This window comes from Penicillium citrinum (genome assembly GCF_028827155.1).
Source record: "Penicillium citrinum strain IBT 23319 chromosome Unknown utg000006l:1.0-3011923.0:1.0-3012962.0, whole genome shotgun sequence".
NCBI lineage: Eukaryota > Fungi > Ascomycota > Eurotiomycetes > Eurotiales > Aspergillaceae > Penicillium > Penicillium citrinum.
This window is the reverse complement of record NW_026622691.1, coordinates 860,293-881,647: the sequence shown is the minus strand read 5'-3', so window position 1 is coordinate 881,647 and position 21,355 is coordinate 860,293. Positions and strand designations below refer to the sequence as shown.

Genomic DNA, 21,355 nt, shown 5'->3' with positions numbered 1-21,355 from the left:
TTATCCATGACAGATTAAATAATTTATTCCCTTTAATACATTATATATCAACATGCAAATACTCAATTCAGCAATATAATGGACTATCTCCAGAGGACATCAACTATGGTAAATAAGGATATCCATTCTCAGCAAAGTCACATTTCGGGGGCATATTCTCCCACTAGAATAAAAACGCAAATAATCACATCCTTTAAGACAGTGGTACAAGATAGCACTTTGGTTTTCCTAACCATTTATGCGCTTTTAAAAGAACCTCCGTCCGCTTCGCCAGTTCCAACAATAACCCGAGTACGTCCCAAAACGAGGGGTTTTATGTACTCACAGGTACTTGCACAGCGGTGACAGTATGGACAGTGTGGAAAGCTGGTGCAACTTTGGGTGGTTTCTCAATGATAGTATTACCTTCCGTGCCCTTAGCAGTCTCACCATGTCCAGGCTTCTTTGTAAGCACAATCAGAAGGGTTATAACAAGCACAATTACTGATAGCCAGGGAAATCGAAATCAAGCTTTGAAGGACGAAGGGGCTCTAGATCACATTCCGAAAATGGACCACAGTCCTTTCGGAATAAAAACAAACATCCGCCAGAGACATTTCACTAAACAGAGAACCAAAGCACCACACTGGTGATTGGTGCAATCTTAAGGATAGACTGTTTGAGTATTTTCCAAAATCTACCCAAGCAATTTCGCGCCCTAGGCTGGGATTCTGCTGTGTCACCTGATTCGAGGTCTGATGGATCATAAGAGCATCTTTGCTCATCTGCGGATGCTGACTCTTTGTATGAGGGGGGTTTCGAATAGCACGGGGTGGGATGTTAACCGAGTCAGGCACAACCGCTAGGCTTGAACCTTCGCGATATGATGGAAGCTCCATGTCATCCATGGTAATGCTAGTCTCTGGAGTTATAAATTTTCAGTGAGCTGGAACTAAATGAAGTTGCGGAGTAAAGACACACTGAGGATCAAGAAGTTTATCAAAAAGATAAATGATTCTTGCCGCCACGGAGAAGGCTGATCAGAGGTCAAAGGATATTCAGGTCATCTCATAAAAATCTATGATAAATCATAGACAAATTCTAATTATGTAATTTCCTGATACAAGATTTGCCGGTTCCTCTTTCGGGCCGCGGGGGTACTATCCAAGGATTGACCAATATCTGCCCTTTAGAGATATCGTATTTAGTAATGTCTAATTTAGATACAATATTATTGGCAGTCTGCAAGAGCCAATTGTCTGGGAAATGTCTGGAAATTAGTGCGGTCTTCAGCCTGATCTCCACAAACAAGCGCGTTCTAAGAGATCATTTGGTCATCCCTTTCCGGGGCCATTTAATACACTAATGTAGTTCCTCGGGATATGAACCTCTTATATTACATAAAATTTGGCCGGTTTTCCAAGCTTAGTCCGGGGGTGCTGGAGATTTATAATTTACGGAGTACTGGTACTAGTTATGTACTACTGCCAGTAGTATGTTCGTCAGTGACGTATCTGATAATTTAAACCCACCGTATCTTTGAAGTAGAACAGCCTGAGATGAACTAGCTCATAATTTTAAATTAACCATCAGTAGTAGATATCATAGTCTCTAAAAGTCGATTCCTTTCGGGATTTTGCACGGGGTAGATAGAGTTATTTCTACCAAGCACATAGCTTCAACATCTAATACAAGATGAGATACATGTTCAATGATGATACTGTCTTATATAATACTCGCCAACATCATCGTTTGTGCAGGAGCCTAGACATTTGCTTCATGGCTAGATACTAGAGTGAGGAAGTATAGCTACAAAAGATTGACTGGCCTGGTCTCTGCATTCCCAACCTAGGCTTTTTATGGCTCCAGGCCATGCCTGATATTGTCGGGTGTTACGTGTCTTTTGATACACAGGCAGCGCCCATTTCGCCATTGTTTCAGACTCGAGAATCTGCCGAGCAGAAGGTCGATCTTCTGGCCTGAAAGAAAGCATCGAGCGCAACATCGAGAAAAGAGCTTCTCTTTCGCTTGGTTAAAAAGGTGCATACCATCCACTGTCTGCGGTCGCTGCACGCTTCTTTCAAATCTATTCTCTAAATATTGGTGTTGAGATTAATATCGGCTAGCCGATTTTCCGTCTTTGGTGAGCTTTTCTCGACGTGCTGACTTGATTCCCGGAAAATAATTCCAAGACACACTAATCCTGTTTAGTATCACCGCTCTATCTGTTGGGCAGAAAGGAGATGGAATAAGTTTGTAATGGTACATCGAATCCTCTAAAACTTCTTGGTAGGTCTGGTGATCTGGCAAAATCGTCTGCCCGTTCTCCGCTTTCCCACCCTCTGGCGACACTACCAAGGATGAGGCCCAGGACACTGCATAATACAATACAGATCACGCCAGACAGAATATTGGCCGAAGACCTGCTCGGCGTCAATCTGAACATCTTGATTAGCAAGCATCTCTGTGGTACGCGATGACTCTCCTCTTTTGTCAGTTTTAGATAAGAGGGCACCCACTATCATCTATATACATGATTTATCGATATCTGAAAGTCGAATCTTCTTGCCACGATGGAGGTATATAAATCCACGCTACAGTAGTATAGATCGAGTTTTGCACGCGGGCCATTGGACTGCAGAGCTCAACATAAGTACCGTCGGATGGCTTTAGAACAAGTACTTTGTTACTTATAGACAGTTAGCAGTGAAATCAGCTTCCACCTTATTCACTGCATTTACTCCCACGGGCCCCGCTGCCCAGGTCTTTGCGCTGATTATCCATCGATCGGGGCACTTAAAGTTGCGGGTCGTTATGCAATCACTGTGTGCGGTAATATTTCTGAATCTGTGATATTATATCCAACGTCTAATATGCCGGACGATAAGTTTAACACTAATTATTGTTATACTACGGAGTAGATAAGCAATAATTTATGGTGGCCCTTAATCTTATAAGATAATTGCGCTAGAGACCTTGGCCCAAGAAAAGAGGAGTTGTCATTAGGTATTTGCTACAGTAGCAGACCCTAGTCAATAGCATTTATAATGACCATTCCTCTTGTAAAACTCCCATCAAGATTTCATCCCACCATTGCCCGTCTCTCCATACAGCCTTCCTCAATCGGCCTTCTTCTTGAAATCCAACCTTATGGTACACTTTCAGGGCGGTCTCATTCCACCCATACACTTCTAATTGGACCCTGTGTAGGTTCGCCATATTAAAAGCCCAGTTGAGAGCCCAACGTAAAACCTCTGTTCCATAGCCTTGGCCTTGTGCGTCTGGTCTCAATTCGATACCGAGATCAGCACATCTGTTTTGAACCTGGCTTGGAGGGATGTTTTTGATTATCAGGATTCCAATTCTTTCTGATTCAGAAGCTGGTGGGTCCTCCGCCGTATTCAGTGATGGCTTCTTGCAGATGACAACTCCCAGAAGCGCTGTTTCAATTTCTTTGATGATTGGTTTAACTGAATTTTTCTTCATGGGCTGAAAAATGCTTTTTGAAGTATTATAAAAGATTTTTGGGTCGGAGTGCATTGCAAAATACCACTCCTCATCGCGGGAGGAATCCCAGACACGGAAGTAAAGACGCTCAGATTCTAAGGAATTCATAGCGGATGTTGACTTATTGTAAGATCGTTTGAATCGAAAAAGTGGTTTTCTCTAAGTGAAAGACAGCTGAAATCATCAATCTGGGGTCTGTCAATCCTACTTTAAGTAAGGGGTGAGAGATGTGAAGACTCTGCTGAATGAAAGGACCCGCTTCAGGCCATAAAGAAACCCCGGGGTCCCTATTAGGAATGACCCCATATATTTATTATGTAACCATGTTGCTTGATACCAGTAAATATCTACAGTAGATAGTTTTTATTGGACTCCTTCAAATAAATCTCTGTGCTAGTCTCTTGGCAGTGGAGCCCGAGAAAAGAAAAGCAGTGGATATGGTGGAAGCTGATTTCGCTGCTGACTAGTTATATCAACCTCGCGTTTACCAATACTCGAGGAATACAGAATAAAAAGTAAAATTCCGAACTAACAAGAGTATTTCAATAAGTGACACCTAGCAGAAGATCATTCTTTATGCAAGAAAGGATACCAAGAACACCAAAGTAAAACGATTCTCTCAAAAAGACAGCCACAGGATCTTGGCAAAATGTGTCATCGATCCTAATAAGCTTCCTCAGGCAGAACCCGGTCATGCTCAGGGTGGGCATACTTCTAACAACTGACGTGAAAGGGCAGCAAAATCCTGATTACTTGATTAGATGTTTTGAAGTGTCGCCGCGTCCTTGGAGATGCTCTAGCAGAAGAGCTGTCCATCGAGAACATTCCAATGCCCGATATAGAGGACAAGCAATTTGCAGATAGACGCAATGGGGTAGAAAGAGATAAATGAATTCACGAGGGCGTAAAATTACCCTTGCTTCATCATCTATGACTGTTTGAAGCCTTGAGACACATGCGCTAAGCATGAGTAGTATTGTTCGGCAGGGCTACGCAACGATGCAAATACTGTGAAAACGGACGGATGTAGTGGAAAAAATGCGCACAGAACCATCGAGTAAGTCAGAAACTTGCCCCTGTGATTGAAGTTTGACTAAAATACTCTATAGCGCACTAAGACTGGGCATTACTGTAACTATGCCGACTTCACTGGAATTGCTATGTGTAGCTAGGCCGGAGTCTACTTGTGAGAGAGGATGACGAGAGGGGCAAGTGATGGTTTATATTGAATGAAGCTCCCCGAGGCTATCTATATGACGTTAAAAATATCACGTAAACTTAACACTTTGCGACGTTCTTCCTTTCTCAGGCTCTATTCAAGTATAGAGAAATTCAAAACTCTATACGTTTCGCTTGAAAATTCGGAGCTTTTTTTTTGGTCTATGATTCAGCTCAAAATGAAAACGCTTAGTCGACTGCGACTTTAATTTAGTATGGTAGACCGGGTGCCCAAAATAATAAGAGAGAGAGCAACTGCAAGCAAAGAGACTAGAATACTTTAAACAAGAAAGTATCGCATGTATATTTGTTGTTCAAATAAAAATCGAAGTATAGCTAGCCCATAGAGCTATCGGCGGCTGGCTTTTCACTGTATGGGATAATGGACTAATCAGATTAGATTTATCACCACCCAAGTTTTTCTTAAAAGGGCTTTCTCATGTAGCAGTATCAACGACAGGTTTGAAATAACATGAAAAAGACATAAATGGTAGTATATGAATTACTCGTCAGCACTAGGACCAGCTGCCTCAGCCAGAAGGCCACCGATACGCATTTACCCTATGTCTTCAGCCTTGTTTACTTCCTCATCTTTCGATTCTTCCAAAGGCTTGCTCCCCTCAATAAGTCAGCTGGGTGCCTTCAGAGTATTTAATACATTAGATTACCTGAGTTGCGGGACCACAAACTTTGACATGAGCACATTCTGACGCATACTCTCCATGGATATAGTGAAACCCGCAAGATGAGTCTTGAGTGTCTCCGTGTAATAAAAGTCATATGCAGCCGCTGCTGCCTTGAGTCAATTTGGTCTCAAGCTTCTCCTTGAGCATACAATCTTCTGATCCTGGAAATTAGCGCACTGGGCCATCCTATTTCCAAGTTCTCATACTACAATCGTCTTTTGGCTATCAGAATGAGCGTCTCTCTCCATCTCGCATCCTCCGAATAAAATATCCCGTCATGGCTGACGAGCAGCCTACTCCCGTTCCATCTCTCGAAGGAATCTGGATGCTTGATGACACTGGCAAGAACCTCAGATTCGTGTCCGAAGAGGAACTTGCAAACGCCACTGAAGGCACAACACCCAAAACGACACCACCACAAGTCATCACAGACTATCTCTCAAGCCTGACACCCTCCCAGAAGATAATTCAAGAGGAGCTCCGCTCCCTGGGCTGGGATGTCGTTGCCATTTACGCCATGCTCAATTCAATGGAAAATCAAAGGCGATACAACTGCGCAATGTTGCGTCAGAAGGGATACAGCGAATCTGAAATACAGAGGCTCGATGCGCTTGGCAACCAAAACATGACGGACTATTCGCATCTCAGGCGTGGACTTGCCAGCGCAGCTGAGGAGGATTATCAGTTGCAGCTGTATTTGGTCGAAGAGGCAAAGCGACGACGTCTGGTCATGCTTGGAGAAGAATGATTGCGAGCGAATAAGGAACCAAGATAAGGGAAGGTCTAAGAATGCGAAAGGAGTTCTCTACTCCGAGTTGAGTCCGCCAAGATGCACTTGATAATTCACCGGATTATCTAAATAGTGGCATTATTTACTCTTCATGGCTTTCAATGAAGCAACCACATGCCAGTGACCTTTTCACGGCGATGGAAGTATATAATCCCATTTCGATGAGTCCAAAACATAGAATTTCACTATTCTAGACCCCCACTTGGTTGTCGGCCACCATCTGTGCAGGGGTCTTGCGATATACACCCTCATAGATAGCCGAGTCCATACAAGTCTGATTGTACCTTGCCCAGATGCTTTCTATGCAAGAAGGTGTCTACCAGCCCTCGGTAGCAGAGCCGTATTTTGGTGAGGTGGGTTGGTCAAGTTTACCACTCTGCATATTGCCCTGTGATAAAATGTAGAAATCATGGTCGTGGAGGTGGGCAGGGTGCTCAATAGAGCTTTTTTGCTTGACCGATGTGTTATTGACGTGTGGGTATATTCATATACCCACTCCTGGTGATCAAGAATTTGATTTATGTTTCCTTTTTGTCCATTCATCAGGACTGTAATTGTTGATCAACTTGATTGTGGGCAAATCCCATCTCCCAGTTATCGAATTATCATTGAGAGACCACCTGAATAAGCCTGCTCGTGGACCATTGGTGTTAAAATTTAAGGATATTGCCCCGGATTCGTTTCGGACTCAGAAGAGCTGCAAGTGCTTCCAAGAAGTAAACTATCGCTGTGAGGGAAGGGAGTGACGTTCTTTCGAAAGGCTGCCCAAAGCCGTTCGAAAAATCGTGAAAATGAAAGGGTAGGTACCCTTTCATTTTCACGATTTTTTGTCTTCGTATTGTCGTGTTTATCATAATTAAATACGTCGCTCGATGTTAGATTATCCCAGATATATATTTTGCAACGCGTCGTGTCCTTTAGGTTATATACATACGGGGAAGAAATTAGTGGACTGCGCGTTTCCATGGCAGATGGTCTTTTTTTCTTATATATGAATATTTTCTGCTAGCACGCAACACATCATGCTTACCTGGAAAAAGGGTTTAGCTTTTGTTGGCGATATCTCGGCATCGACAGCACCTAGCAAAGCCAACATCCAGTGCAAATATTTGGGACATCATACCGGGTATCAAATGATGAGATATCTTAGTCGATATCCATGGTGGTAACAGTAGGGAGCCGTCATCCTGGATGGCCTCCATCGACAATACAACTGATGAAGATGGGTCATTGACTTCGCCCTGGCTCGCGCCGATCGAATTTCAAGATTTGACAAAACTAATTGGCCTTTCCAGCGACTTCAATAGCACATCGGGCTTGTTGACGAACATTTGGTGGCTTTATGGAAATTAAGCGGCTGTTGATACAGATGGGGTTATCTTTTATGCTCGTCAAATCCAAGATGGTCTTGATCTGCGGCAATTGATGTGGAGTCAGTTTTTGAAGTCATCCTGGGATCATGTTCTAGTGATATTGTGAACGATAGGGCCATCATTCAATACAGTGATGCATGACCGAAAGCATTGATCGAAGACTAGATGGTTCCTTTCGAGAAGAGGGAGAGGCTCAATGGAAAATTTCAGTTCCTGGAATTCATCGCGTACCTAATCAATCACTGAAAGACAGATTATCAATACGTCTAGACTCAGAGAATGTTGCAGGTTAATAAGATTCCATATTTACTAGCTAGATAAATAGCTATTCAAGTCTGGTCATCGTCGCTATGGGCCTATATGATTCATGATCAATGTTTGATATTTGTTATCTCTCGATAAATGCAAAATGTACCAGAGTCCCAGATGTTGATATCCTTGGCTATCGCGTCCTCTATAAAGCAGTAATGAGGTTCCATATGTGTAAACAATCTTCTTTGATTGAGTAAGCAAGTGAGACATCATGGTGAGGTATCAAGTGTTTGTAGTGGGCCTGACAGCGGCCGCTTTGCTTCGGGTGGCAATGGAAAGGCCGCTTAAGACTATCTCATTTCCGCATTTTCTATAACATTTGATCTCTGTTGAAACGTAGCTTATGGAGAATCCCTTTCATCCATCCATTGAGGTTATGGGCCCCTCCGCTTGATCATGGGTCACACCCTATGGCCACATATCAATGTCGTAGCCGGATAACCTAGATATTAATGATTGGCCTTCAAGCTGTCTGACACTAGCATTCATTTACTGTCACAAGCAACGGGGAAAATGATTTTCAAGTGGAATTTTATCCATCAACAATATCCACAGTATTATGTAGAGCATGAGACAAGGCCTGGGTTCGTTCGTGAAGATTGGTCAGCAATCGAATATAGTCGTCCATAGAGCTGAGTTCTATTTGAAAAGGGAAGGAGCAGCCGTTCCCTTCATGCACTCCTTCCCCGTAAATGAGAGTGAAGACCAGCCAACGACCAAAAAGGCAAGAGCGAAAGAAGAAAAAGAAGAAGACACTAGTCGTTGCTTCCTTTGATTTGGTCATTTCAATTCAATCGGTTTTCTTTTCTCGTCAATCTTCACCTTCTCAACTACCATCCCCTCTCCATCTCCAGCCCCAACCTATTCCGTTCTCAATGTGACCCATGGGCATCTACCTGGCGTGAATATTGATATCTAAAGCAATGGAGTAAGTCCCCAAGCCCTGTGGCCTCTCGTGGCACTATTCCTTTTATTCTGACCAGGAATGACAGTTTCGAACGAGAAGCCGCAAAAGGTATGCCACGATCTATCCTGAAGCGATATAGCCCCATTTTCCATTCACAGTGTACCGGAAACCGGCTCATGCCACGCAGAATGGTTCCTGCAGGATTATGGTCGTCCTCCAATTGACGAGGTGCCACCAAGGGAGACGCCTAACACGCAGCAACCCGAACGAAGACCATCTCCGATACCAGAATCGGCGCTGAAACGACCAACTTTGCAAAAAAGACACCATTCTTCTCAGCCAAGTATTTCACTACCTCTGCGTCCTGTAATTGCTCCAGGTCCTACTAAGACCAACTATGTACCCTGCCCTCCACAGCTTCTCCTTCGTCAACCTGGAAGGTCAGGAGCAGACCAAGCACAAGGTATTCAAGGACGTGGCAGCCGATCTGAAAATTCTGCGCCTCAAATCCATTTCAAATCGAGCCCCGGGAAAATTGGTGAAGGTCAATCTCACCGGCAGTCGGGTCAACAGAGACCGCCTACAATCACTGATTCAGACGGTATCTATTCGCTTTCCTAAAATGGTTGATAGCCATGATTATCTGATACTCTCATCTGTCACCAGAGTTACTCAAGCTACCAGTTGAGTTTTTCAAATTGACAGTAGCACGGTAAGAGCCCTTCTGGGGGGGATCCTGTGCTGAGCTAAATCAAATCCATTACTAGACGAGGCTCTGACGATAGCAAAACCCGCCATTGTCAAACCCCCCTGCCTTCTCGAGCTGGTATCTATGACGATATCAGAAAAGCAACAAGGGCTATCATCAGGGAGACTGCTCATAGCCCAAATGTAAGCGGCTTTTTCTAACATGAATCTTGCCTTCTGGATATTCACTCATTGGTTGAAAGCAAGTTCTTCTTCGCGGGGATCCGGGCTCAATCGCCAGAGCAAAGGCCCTTCTTTTGAACAAGGTCGAAACTATTACAAAGACAGCACATGGCTACACACCAGTCGATGACCGGATCGTTCTTCAAGCCCAAAAGGCCTCTGCAGCGCTTCTTGCACTGAGAAAAGAACCACCAGTACATATTGTCGTTTGCAAGGTAAAAAGAATATACAAGGAGACCACTCAACTTTCTGCTGACCAATTTCCATTCTGCCAAAGTTGATCTTTTACTGGCCCCGAGATGGTCCGACGATCAAGACTTGCTTTGGTGATGAACTAGAAGAACTTGACTTTTTGCGAAAGAAATATTCTGTCCACATTTACATACAAACGGAGCTCGATCATCATATCTGTTTTGCCAGCGACAGAAAATTCGATAAGAGCACGATCACTAACATCATTCGCCGTTTGTGGACGCATCATTTCGCTAGATCCCAGATCAAGACTAAGTTATACATGATCCAACCACCAGAGCCCAACACACAAGGAGACCGTATATTCATAGCCAAAAACAACGGAGTTGCTCAAGCAAATATTTTCAGATACCAATCAAACCAGAGCCCGGGTCACTTTGAAGCTTCTCGGCATGAGACGTCAAACCTTTCAGCAATGAACCAGAGAAATATGTGCGACAATTTGGACCGCTGTGTTCGTACGATGAAGCATATTGATTGCGACATGAGAATTTGTGTCAAGTTCGGGACTTTCATCCTTGATCGATGGAAAACAATCAATGGTGTCTCACAATATCCACTTCAAGAGTTTCCAGAGATGCTCTTAGATGAACGATGGCAAGGGCGGCTCGTACCGGGGTATGTCCATATCTAAATATGTTGCAGCCATATCGTGCCCGTTCTAATGAAAACAATGGAGCCATTTAGCTTGAATCTCCCACAGACAGTTCTACTCAGACGGTTCAAGAATTCTGGAGACTTTCTCGAGCTCAAAGATGCAACCAAAGTCCTCGCGTCACTTGAAACAGTTAAAGTTCGTCAGTCAGTAGCATTTGAATTCGTGCATTCTCAGTATGCGAAGAACAGACTCAGCCTTAATGTTGAATTCAGCCAGAATCCCGGCGCAATTGAATCTGGATCAGCACAGCACTACTGGTTTCAGACACCCGTGGCTGGAACTCGACAGTCACCACCAATGCAACTCAGTATGATGGACTTTGAGAGGTAGGAAACTTCCTATGAAATAGACAGCCGAGGATATGCTAACGTTGATAGAACCGACTGGGAAATCGAACTTAAGTTCCTCGAGCCAATGGCGGAAGATGATATCAGTGAGGCACAGCGAAAATTCGCAGCCAGCGTGAAGCTTGACCCTATGTATCGAGGGGCACTGATCACATCAAAACCAGAGAGAAGGACCTTCTTCCAGGACAACGTGTCAATTTCAAGATTCGTCCAAAAGTCCTCACTCCAGTTCAAAATCAAGCGCACCAAATACATTCTGGAACTAGCTCGATTTGAGGAGTTTCAATATTTTACAGCCGGCCGCGCAAGATTGGCTCCACCAAAAGTCCGATGGGGTGCACGACTTACCAATCTTTTATGGGAGCATCTGCTAAGTGATTGGCATGAACGACCAAACGACCTCACTTTCAATTCTCTGTTCCCCGGGGATGAGAGAAAGGGGCCAAACAAGGATAATCCCAGCGTCCAGGAATTTCTGCGCATTGTGAAGCAAGTTGCTATCCTCTTGGGTCCTCAGCCGCAGCCCTATGACAAGATGCCCAACGACCCTGATGAAGAGGATGCAAACAGTTCAGGTGTGTTGGAATCCGAGCTAGGAATTCTCTTCTGATCACAAAATGCTTCGTCGAGTTGCACGAAAGGAGTTACCTATCCTGAGACTGCCAATTCTGAGAGGAAATACCAATCCCTAGCCCATGAGATCCTTCTATTCGTCGAGGCACTAGGAGACGATATCTCAAAGACGGAGAAGGGAGAGCAAGGAGAAGAACAATAATGATAACTAGAAGGGGTAAGAAAAGACACACCGAGGCAACTTCTTCACATCGCAGCTGACTGCCACTCTGGAAATAGACAAAGCAAAACATAAGACAAACAAAACTCCAGGATAGAGATGCGAAATGCGGTTTTCATCTTCATTTATGTCCTCTTTTAAAAAGAGACCGATTTATCACGAGGGTTTCCAGATTTCTTTTATTTACTCTTTTGCTGAATAAAATCCCATGCCAGCCTAAAAATAATCCTCGATTGTACCTCATCATCTCATTAAGCTCTCGCAGCAGCCGGCTGTGCGGGGGCCTCGCCAGCAAGCATCTTCTGTCGGAGAACTGTAGAAAGTCAATAAAGGGCACCAGAGCAAAAAAAGAGTAGAAGGCTGAAATGGAATGAAAGGATAACTCACCCTCCTCAACAATGCGCAACTGCTGACTCTTTCCAGAAACAATCTTCTCCAACTCCTGCAGATTGGCATCCAAACCCTTGATCTTATCATCGTAGAAAGCAACGGCCTTGGCGGGAGTCTGATATAAATAACCCATTAGCATTAACTCTCAACCACCCCGGGAAGGTATGATAAATTCCGTATACAGTCCCTCTACCAAAGCCTCAGGCCCATGATAAACGTACCTTCTCGACATAGAATCCTGTCCCAACATCAACAAGCACCTTCTCCCGATCCGTCAATCGACCCTTAACATACAACGAGCTAGTCAAAGGAACAAGAATATCATCCCGACCCTCTGTCCCGGTCTCCTTAGACCCAGTAACACCATCATTGATAGAGCGCACGCAGTCGCGGAATTTCGCTTGCGCAGCTCGCAGCTTGGTATGTGAGGTTGTGAGGTGCTCCAGCTCGGAGGTTAGGCGGGTTTGAAGGGAGCGGAGTTGGGGGACGCTTAAGGAGGCGAGGTTCACTGTATTCCCACATCAGTTGAGTTTATATTCAGCTTGAATTAGATTGAATTGAGGCGTGTAGCACAATGCGTTCGCAATGAATTGACGACATTATAGCTATCCTGCGGTGCGGGGATTGGTGGTCAGCGTACCTGAACCTGGCGGGGCGCCGCCTGAACCGGAGTCTGACATTTTGGATATGCTGTGAGGGAGTGGAAAGGGTCGGCTGTCGGGTTTGGCGAGAGGAGTTGTTTGCGAGTTTTCTCGCTGGGTTGATATGCGGGCGGAGGTGGGGTGGATTGATGGGAGCTTGAGAAAAGTTGCTGGAGCGTGGTGTTAGTGTGCGTAGTGGTGGGCGGCGCGAGACTGTTGGGTGGAGAATGGTATGGACACGCACCTGTGTTGTAGATCGACAGTATCAACTGATGATATGAAAGGGAAAATATACAATCGAGTATTTACGATAAAGAAGTTTTGATTACAGATACAGATGCCAATTCAGAGATGAGTTCTGTTAATTTACACGGCTAAATTCAACATGCTAGTGATACAATGGTTATACAAGACATCCCAGCCCATAGCAGAATGTCATCTGGTTATAGTTGCGACAAGATGCCTTCAACGAATGTAGGCAGATTGTCCATAGTGACGTCCTCTTTGACGCCCAATCTACGACACTGCACTTCCAATGTCTGGTTCTTCTTCCACCCATTACCAACAACAATAATCACGGGGTATCCGATCAGGTCGGCATCGCCCAACTTCCAGCCCATGCCTTTATCACGATCGTCTAGGAGCGTGTCTACCGAGGCCGACGTGAGAGAGTCATAAATTTGTTCAGCAACAGAGTCCAGTCCCTTAGTAGGGACAACAGCAACATCGTAGGGTGCAATGGCACGTGGCCAATTTAAGCCCTTGGTATCGGCTAGTCGATTCGCAACCGCTGAGATCAATCGGGAAACGCCAATTCCGTGACAGCCCATCTGCATGGGGACGATTACCTCCTTGGAAGATTTGGTGCCAGACTCAGCTGATCCATCGAGAACAGCTTGATTGACAGAGACAGAAGCTTGGAGAACCTCACTATACCGTGTACCCAGGTGGAAAGTATGACCCAGTTCGACCGCAGGGTTACTCGTCAACCGACCATCGGCACATTGTGAGCAATGATCACCATCATGAACCCGAACAAGACTCAGTTGGTTGGAAGTACCAGGGAAGTGATCCAGTTTGGAGTACTCGATATCAGCAGCAGTACAACCAACTTCTTCCAACAGATCGCTGAGCGGAGGTCGCTGGTACACTCGGACCTGTGCATCATACAAGTCGAGGACTCGTGGCTTCTGTGATTTAGACTGAGATTGAACATGTGCTGTCCACTTTTCTTTGGGGTTCTCCACGCTCAAATCGAGATCCACGCCGGCAGCAGTAGCGATTGCCTTGACAGCATGAGAGTTGACGTGTCGCTCAACAGGTTCCGTAGATCCGTTCTGCATGGAATACTTGGGGTACCAACCCCGAAGAAGGGTATTGCCATCGTGAGAAATGGCCATCCACATGCCAGTGGAGATAGTAGCACCACCTTCGAATTGTGTCTCTTCAGTTTGAAAGCCGGGGATAGACCCTTTCTCTTTCGCTTCGTCGAACTTGTGCGTTTTACCGTCGGCCAGCTCTTCATTATACACGTGATCACAATTTGAACAACTGACCACTCGATCCTCACCCTTTTTGCTGATAAAGTGGAACTCATGACTGAGACTACCGCCCATATTGCCGGAGTCTGCTGCAGCAACGAGATAGGGGATTTTGAGTTCATCGAAAAGTTGCGTGTAGGCGACTTTGACGGCCTTGTAGGTCTTCAGGGCTTCGGGTACATTGTAGTCAAATGTGTAAAGATCTTTCATCACAAATTCACGTCCACGGAGAAGGCCTTGTCTTGGTCTTGGTTCGTCTCGATACTTGCGAGCTATGGGTGATGTTAGTACGCTAGACATGCACAATGGCGGCATTCAACTTGCATATTTGATAAACTCGAAGGGGAAGACTCTTATATGATGTGGTCAAACTACCCACGAGGGACGTGATTTCTTCTTCATGGGTTGGCGCAAGTAAGAAGCGGGTGTCTTTGCGATCGTGGAATCGAAAGACCTAGTGAACTATTTAGCGCTGGATACCACATAGGGGCCAAGGAGAACGCACCTCGGAACCCTCTGTCAGTCGGCCGGACTGCTCCCAAAGTTCCTGAGAGGAGATTGAAGACAACGAGACCTTAGAAGCTCCTGAAATGAAGTCAGGATAAATCAATTAAGCCGGAAAGCAGGATATCTCACCAAGTGACCGCATGTGTTTATCAATCAGACGTTCCAATTTGTCTTGCACTCGCAACCCAAGAGGAAGAAGGTGAAACACGCCAGAATAAGCCTACAAATAATACTATTAGCCTCAGTTTTAACATGCAGTGTATGAAGAATCACCTGTCGGAGAAAACCACCTCGAATTAACAGGTCATTCGCATCCTCTAATACTCCGTTAGCCGGGACATAAAAAGTTTCCCGATTGCTCACAGTTCCTATACCTTTGGCTCCCTCGACGGGCTTTTTAGAAATACCACCTGTAGGAATCCAGAAGTTCGAAACCCTGTTCCGGCCGTCATACTACAAGAGCATGTTAGTCTTGATACTGAAGCTGATCCGGGGAAATCTGTTGCAGTCCGTACATGAAGATGACATCGTTGGATACGAAACCCCAACCCTAATCGGCCCCTTGACAGGAGATTGCGAGGAGTGCGCGATCCTAAAATCATCTCCTCAGATCAATCCCCAAGGGAAGAACAAGACAATAACGAATTGAAAGCCAACAATTAAAAGAAATCCCGAAGTCGTCGCGGTGGGAAGGGCGACGTTTCTTATCGGGTGGTCCGAGCGTGGCCGATAAGCCGCAAAAGATTTCTCCGTCGATTTTTCTTTTCTCCAAAAAACATTCAAAAAACATCCCCAACTTCAAACACTTCACAATGCCTAAAGGGAAAGGCAAGCGCTCTTCCAGCGCAAATGAAACTCCCGTCGATACAAAGGCATCCGTTCCAGAGACCTCAAATACACCCGCCGAGCCCCAAATCGAAGAAGGTGCTTTCGCTGGTCTCCGCCAAAAAATCGAGCAACGCTTGAAGGATCAGAGCTCTGAGAAAGGAAAGGGGAAGAAGGACAATAAACCACAGAAATCTACGGAAAATACTTCTACGAAGAAGGATAAGACTGTCTCTTCTAAGGCCGATAGGAAACAGGACTCGGCGCATGGCAAGAAGCGGGATCGCAATGGTGATGTGATTGCCCGGGAGGAGAAGGGAAACAAGAATAAGCAAGAGAAGTCCGATACTTCCAAGAAATCAAGCGGCAAAAATGATACCCTGCGCGAGGAAATTATGGCCCTTGGTGGTACTGAGGAGGATCTGAATCTGCTTGAGGATATCGACTCCGAGTCCGAGGTCGAGGGTGCAACTTCGAAGAACGGTGGTGATGCCGACTTGAGGAAAGAACTTTCCAAGATGTTAGAGGATGCCGGTCATGTTGTCCCCGAAGATCTATCCGATGAGGAGGCGGAGGAAGAGGAGGAGGCAGAGGAAGATGAAGAGGAGGCCGATGAGGAGGATGCACAGGACGAGATTGAAGAGGATAGTGACGATGCTGGCGAAAAGGATGCCGACTCCTTTGAGGAGTCTGATATCGAGGATGAGCCTCCAGCCCCGAAGCCCAAGGCCGCTGAGATTCCTATCCCTAAGGAATATGCTAAGCTGGTGAGTTGCAAAACGGGATCACCATCTACAAAACAAACATATCACTAATTCAATACCCAAACAGGCCGTCCAGCCCCGATCCGACTGGTATAACTCTCCTCTCCCTCCCATAAGTGGCGCCAAAGAAATGAACGCTCTTCCTCGTCACCTCGTTGATCGCATCCACGAGCAGGCTAAAGTTCTACTGCTCGAGGAAAATGAGAAATACGCCGAGGCTCAGAAGGCTTCTGCTTCTTCCTCCCACAAATTTTATACCTCCATCATGTCCAATGGTACCCTGAGCGATAAGATTTCCGCGCTCACTCTCGCCGTTCAAGAGTCGCCTTTGCACAACACTAGATCCTTGGAGAGCTTGGTAGGACTTGCTGGCAAGCGCAGTCGTGCACAGGCCGTTGAAGTCCTCCGATCGCTCAAGGATATGTTTGCTCAGGGTACTCTCTTGCCGTCTGATCGACGATTGAGATCATTTGCCAATCAACCCGGTCTTGTCGCCGCGTTCCAAGGAGCCGGTGGTCGCTGGACTGAACGAGATCCATTGCCCGGTGGTCTGCAACCGAGTCACTTGATGCTCTGGGCTTTCGAAGATGGTGTCAAGGAGCAATTTTTCGAAGTTCTTAAGATTCTTGAGGTCTGGTGTAATGACGAGATCGAATTCTCGCGATCCCGTGCTGTTAGCTACGTCTACGAATTGCTGAAGGAGAAGCCCGAGCAGGAGGCCAACTTGTTACGTCTGCTTGTCAACAAGCTTGGTGATCCTGGTAAGAAGATTGCTTCGCGCGCATCTTATCTTCTCTTGCAGCTCGAGCAGCAGCACCCTCTCATGAAACCTACTATCATCAAGTTCGTTGAGGAATTACTCTTCCGTCCCAGCCAGAGCTCGCATGCGAAGTACTATGCAATCATCACTTTGAACCAGACTGTTCTTAGCATGAAAGAGCAGCCTGTTGCCATGCAGCTACTTGATATCTACTTCTCGCTTTTCGTCTCTCTTCTTAAGCCGACTCCTAAGGGCAAACCCCAAGGAAAGCACGGAAAGGGCAAGGGCCAGAATCAGCCCGCCAAGGGACAAGCCCAGGATGAGGAGATGAAGGAAAAGCTGACATCTGGTGTCTTGACTGGAGTTAACCGTGCTTATCCTTTCACCGATGCCGATTCGGACCGGTATGTTATAACCCGGTCGCCTCGCATCTTATTCACGATACTAACCCAGCCCTAGGTTGTCCAAGCACATCGACACACTTTTCCGCATTACTCACTCTTCCAACTTCAACACCAGCATCCAGGCTCTGATGTTGATTCAGCAATTGACCAATACTACTCAGGTTGCCAGCGACCGTTTCTACCGAACCCTCTACGAGTCCCTCCTGGACCCTCGTGTCGCGACTTCCTCGAAGCAGTCACTCTACCTCAACCTTCTCTTCAAGTCTCTCAAGAATGATCTCAATGTCCGTCGTGTCAAGGCATTCGTAAAGCGTATCGTCCAAGTTCTCGGCATGCACCAACCATCCTTCATCTGCGGTGTTTTCTACCTCATTCGTGAATTGGAGAAGACTTTTATCGGACTTTCATCTCTACTTGATCAACCCGAGGATAACGACAGCGATGACGAAGAAGTTTTCCGCGACGTTCCCGATGAGGATGACGAGCAACTCGAGCCAGCCCCCGTGGACGAAAGCAAGTCCTCCAAGTCAAAGGAGAAATACGATCCTCGCAAGCGTGATCCCGAGCACAGCAATGCTGATCAAAGCTGTCTGTGGGAATTACTTCCTTATACTACTCACTTCCACCCCTCCGTCTCGCTCAATGCGGATCGCCTCCTGCAACACGAGCCCATGAGCGGCAAACCAGACTTGACCATTCACACTCTGTCACACTTCCTCGACCGATTCGTATACCGTACCCCGAAGACTTCGGCCTCTTCGCGCGGTGCTTCCATTATGCAGCCCCTGGCCGGTGGTGAGGCTAAGGATCGCCTTGTAGAAGCCGGCAAGTCTGCCGTCCAGCATGTGCCACTTAACTCGGAGAACTTCTGGAAGAAGAAGGCGGACGACGTTGCCGCTGAAGATGTCTTCTTCCACGAATACTTCAACCGAGTTAACAAGGACAAGACAAAGGCTAAGAAGGGCAAGGCTGACCGTGGTGATGATGATGAGGGCGAACTTGATGACGAGGAGGAGATTTGGAAGGCCCTTGTCGACTCCCGACCTGACCTTGAAGCCGAGGATGACAGTGATGACGATCTGGATATGGATGATCTGGAATCCGCCTACGACGACGACGACGACGAAGTCGAAGGTGATGGTGAAGGCGACGACGAAGTCATCTTCAACGACGAGTCAGACGTTCCTTCAGACGAGGACGAAGATGCAGCCGATGCATTTGAAGGCTTCGACTCCCCACCGCCAACCAAGAAATCCGCACCCGCCAAGACAGAAAAGAAGGCCAAGGCAGACGAGGAAGACGAAGACGCATTCGACATGGACGTCTCGGACGACGAGGCTTTCTTGGACAGCGACGAGGATCTCCCGTCGGATATGGAGCTTGGTGGAGTGGAGTTACCGGTCGAGGAACCGGAGGACGACAGCAAGAGCAAGAAGCAGAAACGTCGCAAGCTCAAGCATCTGCCTACATTTGCTTCGGCGGACGATTATGCGGCTCTGTTGGAGGACGAGGACATGGGGATGTAAGGAATCTGTGGTGTTCGTTCAAAAATTTGTTGAGGTGCATGTATCTAAAAGGTTTATCTACGGCGTTCAGGCCGGGTTACTTATTATATTGATGTTGATATACTATGATTTGAACTCGGACTTCGGTACTGTACTTGTCTACTATAGCTCTGCTAATATGGACATGGATTGTCCTTGTAGATGTAGTCTAGTACTAATAGGTACCTACCTGTAGTGTAAGTAGGTAATTGCAATACGGTTGCTTGAAGGTAGCGGTCTATCAAATATCAACCCCTGGGTATCTCGTAATAATCCGTGACGGGGACTTCAGCCATAGTCACCACCTGGTGTGATGGGCATCTTCGATATCAGGAGTATAGCGACTACTCATTCAATATTGATATCTTGGTAATTTATTTGCTTCATGATTACTCCGTACAACCACCAAAAACTCTCGAGTATCACATTAACTTTGTCTGAGACAGGGAGTCTAGCCAAGCTGACCGGAGCCGAGTAAGGGGGTAATTCGGGACAATCAGGCAAATGGCCATCCCGCAAGTATACGCTGTAAGATGCCACGCGGCCAGGAGTGACCTTCCAGAACGATTCGATGCACCAGTCTGGCACTTGATTATTGCGTGATGACCGGTGATGTCCGTGAACCACAGGATCGGATAGCGGCAATACACTTAATCTACGGAATTTTCTTACTCTATACTGATAGTATTGGTAGTTGAGTTTAAATGAAAGCTGGTGTGGATTATGAGGCCATCACGGTGGATGAGCACGCAAGCATATTACGGAGTACGGAGAACTACCATGTATGTACGGAGTAATGGTACTTTTTTGCTTTGGCTTGCTTGACTGGGTTTCTTGGATTTTCTTGGGTTTTGCTTGGATTTGCTTGGTCATGCTTGTGTTGACTTCTTTGTTCAGTGCATATATAAAATCCTTGTTAAATGAAGATTCTAAGTTTTTCAAAGTCTGGATAATTCATAAAAGGCTAGTATAAGTCAATTGTTGATGTCGTCGAGTTGATAGTCTTCCGTTCTTGTACTTTCGCTGAGATATTACCGTACAATACCGTATTTTATCTCGGCAGCACCTGCTGAGTGCAGTGATTACTCAGCCGCATTTTAAAACACCAACAACTTCAGTACCTATTGAAGTTGTTGTCAATTGATGCATTATACGGTATGTCTGAACTATAATCTATCAAGGCTATATTCAGGTGGTCTATGGATAATTCACACTCAGTGACATTCTATCAGACAACCGGTCATACCACATATACGAACACCATTACTCACCACCTCCCTCGTACTCCGTACAACTCCCCAAATCATTTTCCATTCCACAGTGGACCCTCCGGATGCGGTTTAACGCCATCGACTCAAGAATCTGCCCAGTCAGCATCAATCGTCTAAGGTCAAGGCACTCCGCCCATGTTTTCGAGCGTGGCTGATGCACGGGTTGACCAGCACGATCAATCCTTCATTCGGCCCCTTGCCCTGCTTGCGGGGCCCGGGCCCACTCCGGCAGGTCGTAGCTCAACGACTGTGAGTTATGATATGCGGAGCGTTTGCCCAGATTTACTAGGGTTCCTCGGTGCGTCCGTATGAACTTTCACTACGGAGTAGAGACGGTTCAGTTTTTATGCAAAAGTCGCTTGTGTTATCATCTTGGACGAGATATATGTACTAAGTAGCTAGATCACACAGTAGTGCGTAGACTGCAGAATGTGCATACATAAAGTGTTACATTTCCGTCCGTACTAATTGAGTCTCTACTAGCGATATCATATGCCCTGTATCTGATAAAATCAGCATCGTAATCAAGCCTCCTGCACAGTTCAAGCAATAAACTCCAGCCATGGCTGAGGTCCGAACACCCAAGGGCCTCATGAGATGGTAGCCCCGCGCCATCCGACACCATAAAGTGCCACTGCCATGTATAGCACGTCATGTCGCGACGCCCGGATCGACAGGTTTTTTCCATTCGGGAATAGCAAGGTAGTGGAGCAATGGCTCGATTGGGCCAAGGAACAGGCAAGCAGAAATCCAGTTCAAATTGGAAAATGACGGGGTATTCAGCCATGCCCTTCCCCCAATTACAGCCGGGGCCTGCGATCGCAACTGTACATACGCGGGCTGGCTTGGTATACTCATTACCGTCTCTGTCTCTTCTGTCTTTTTTTTTAATTTCTTTTTTTCTCTCTTTTTCTTGGTTCCTATCGCTCCGTAATTCTATTCCATTTTTTTTTCAA

General features: G+C 46.1%; 7 protein-coding genes across 7 annotated transcripts; 3 read left to right on the top strand and 4 right to left on the bottom strand.

The window, feature by feature from the left end:
- Positions 1-600: 600 nt before the first annotated feature.
- N7469_006855 (uncharacterized protein) lies at positions 601-887 on the bottom strand (the record flags this gene model as incomplete). Its single annotated transcript, XM_056645773.1, has 2 exons — positions 601-654; positions 681-887. 2 exons carry the CDS (start codon positions 885-887, stop codon positions 601-603), a joined length of 261 nt encoding a protein of 86 aa, XP_056499214.1.
- A 2,134-nt stretch (positions 888-3,021) lies between these two features.
- N7469_006854 (GNAT family N-acetyltransferase) lies at positions 3,022-3,594 on the bottom strand (the record flags this gene model as incomplete). The annotated part of the gene is made up of 1 exon (XM_056645772.1): positions 3,022-3,594. The coding sequence occupies one exon, from the start codon at positions 3,592-3,594 to the stop codon at positions 3,022-3,024; it is 573 nt and encodes a 190-aa protein (XP_056499213.1).
- Positions 3,595-5,667: 2,073 nt separating this feature from the next.
- Positions 5,668-6,138, top strand: N7469_006853 (uncharacterized protein; the record flags this gene model as incomplete). Its single annotated transcript, XM_056645771.1, has 1 exon — positions 5,668-6,138. The coding sequence occupies one exon, from the start codon at positions 5,668-5,670 to the stop codon at positions 6,136-6,138; it is 471 nt and encodes a 156-aa protein (XP_056499212.1).
- Positions 6,139-8,788: 2,650 nt separating this feature from the next.
- Positions 8,789-11,569, top strand: N7469_006852 (uncharacterized protein; the record flags this gene model as incomplete). The annotated part of the gene is made up of 8 exons (XM_056645770.1): positions 8,789-8,793; positions 8,931-9,373; positions 9,439-9,484; positions 9,540-9,663; positions 9,723-9,917; positions 9,980-10,572; positions 10,600-10,938; positions 10,990-11,569. 8 exons carry the CDS (start codon positions 8,789-8,791, stop codon positions 11,567-11,569), a joined length of 2,325 nt encoding a protein of 774 aa, XP_056499211.1.
- Positions 11,570-12,003: 434 nt separating this feature from the next.
- On the bottom strand, positions 12,004-12,822 carry N7469_006851 (prefoldin subunit 5; the record flags this gene model as incomplete). The annotated part of the gene is made up of 4 exons (XM_056645769.1): positions 12,004-12,065; positions 12,140-12,257; positions 12,364-12,650; positions 12,783-12,822. 4 exons carry the CDS (start codon positions 12,820-12,822, stop codon positions 12,004-12,006), a joined length of 507 nt encoding a protein of 168 aa, XP_056499210.1.
- Positions 12,823-13,226: 404 nt separating this feature from the next.
- N7469_006850 (putative proline--tRNA ligase AIM10) lies at positions 13,227-15,284 on the bottom strand (the record flags this gene model as incomplete). The annotated part of the gene is made up of 6 exons (XM_056645768.1): positions 13,227-14,616; positions 14,711-14,778; positions 14,830-14,909; positions 14,961-15,051; positions 15,105-15,148; positions 15,206-15,284. Coding segments are annotated over 6 exons (1,752 nt in total), but the record flags the coding sequence as incomplete, so codon positions are not given.
- A 215-nt stretch (positions 15,285-15,499) lies between these two features.
- Positions 15,500-19,110, top strand: N7469_006849 (RNA-binding ribosome biosynthesis protein MAK21; the record flags this gene model as incomplete). The annotated part of the gene is made up of 3 exons (XM_056645767.1): positions 15,500-16,423; positions 16,488-17,584; positions 17,640-19,110. Coding segments are annotated over 3 exons (3,492 nt in total), but the record flags the coding sequence as incomplete, so codon positions are not given.
- Between the last annotated feature and the right edge of the window lie 2,245 nt (positions 19,111-21,355).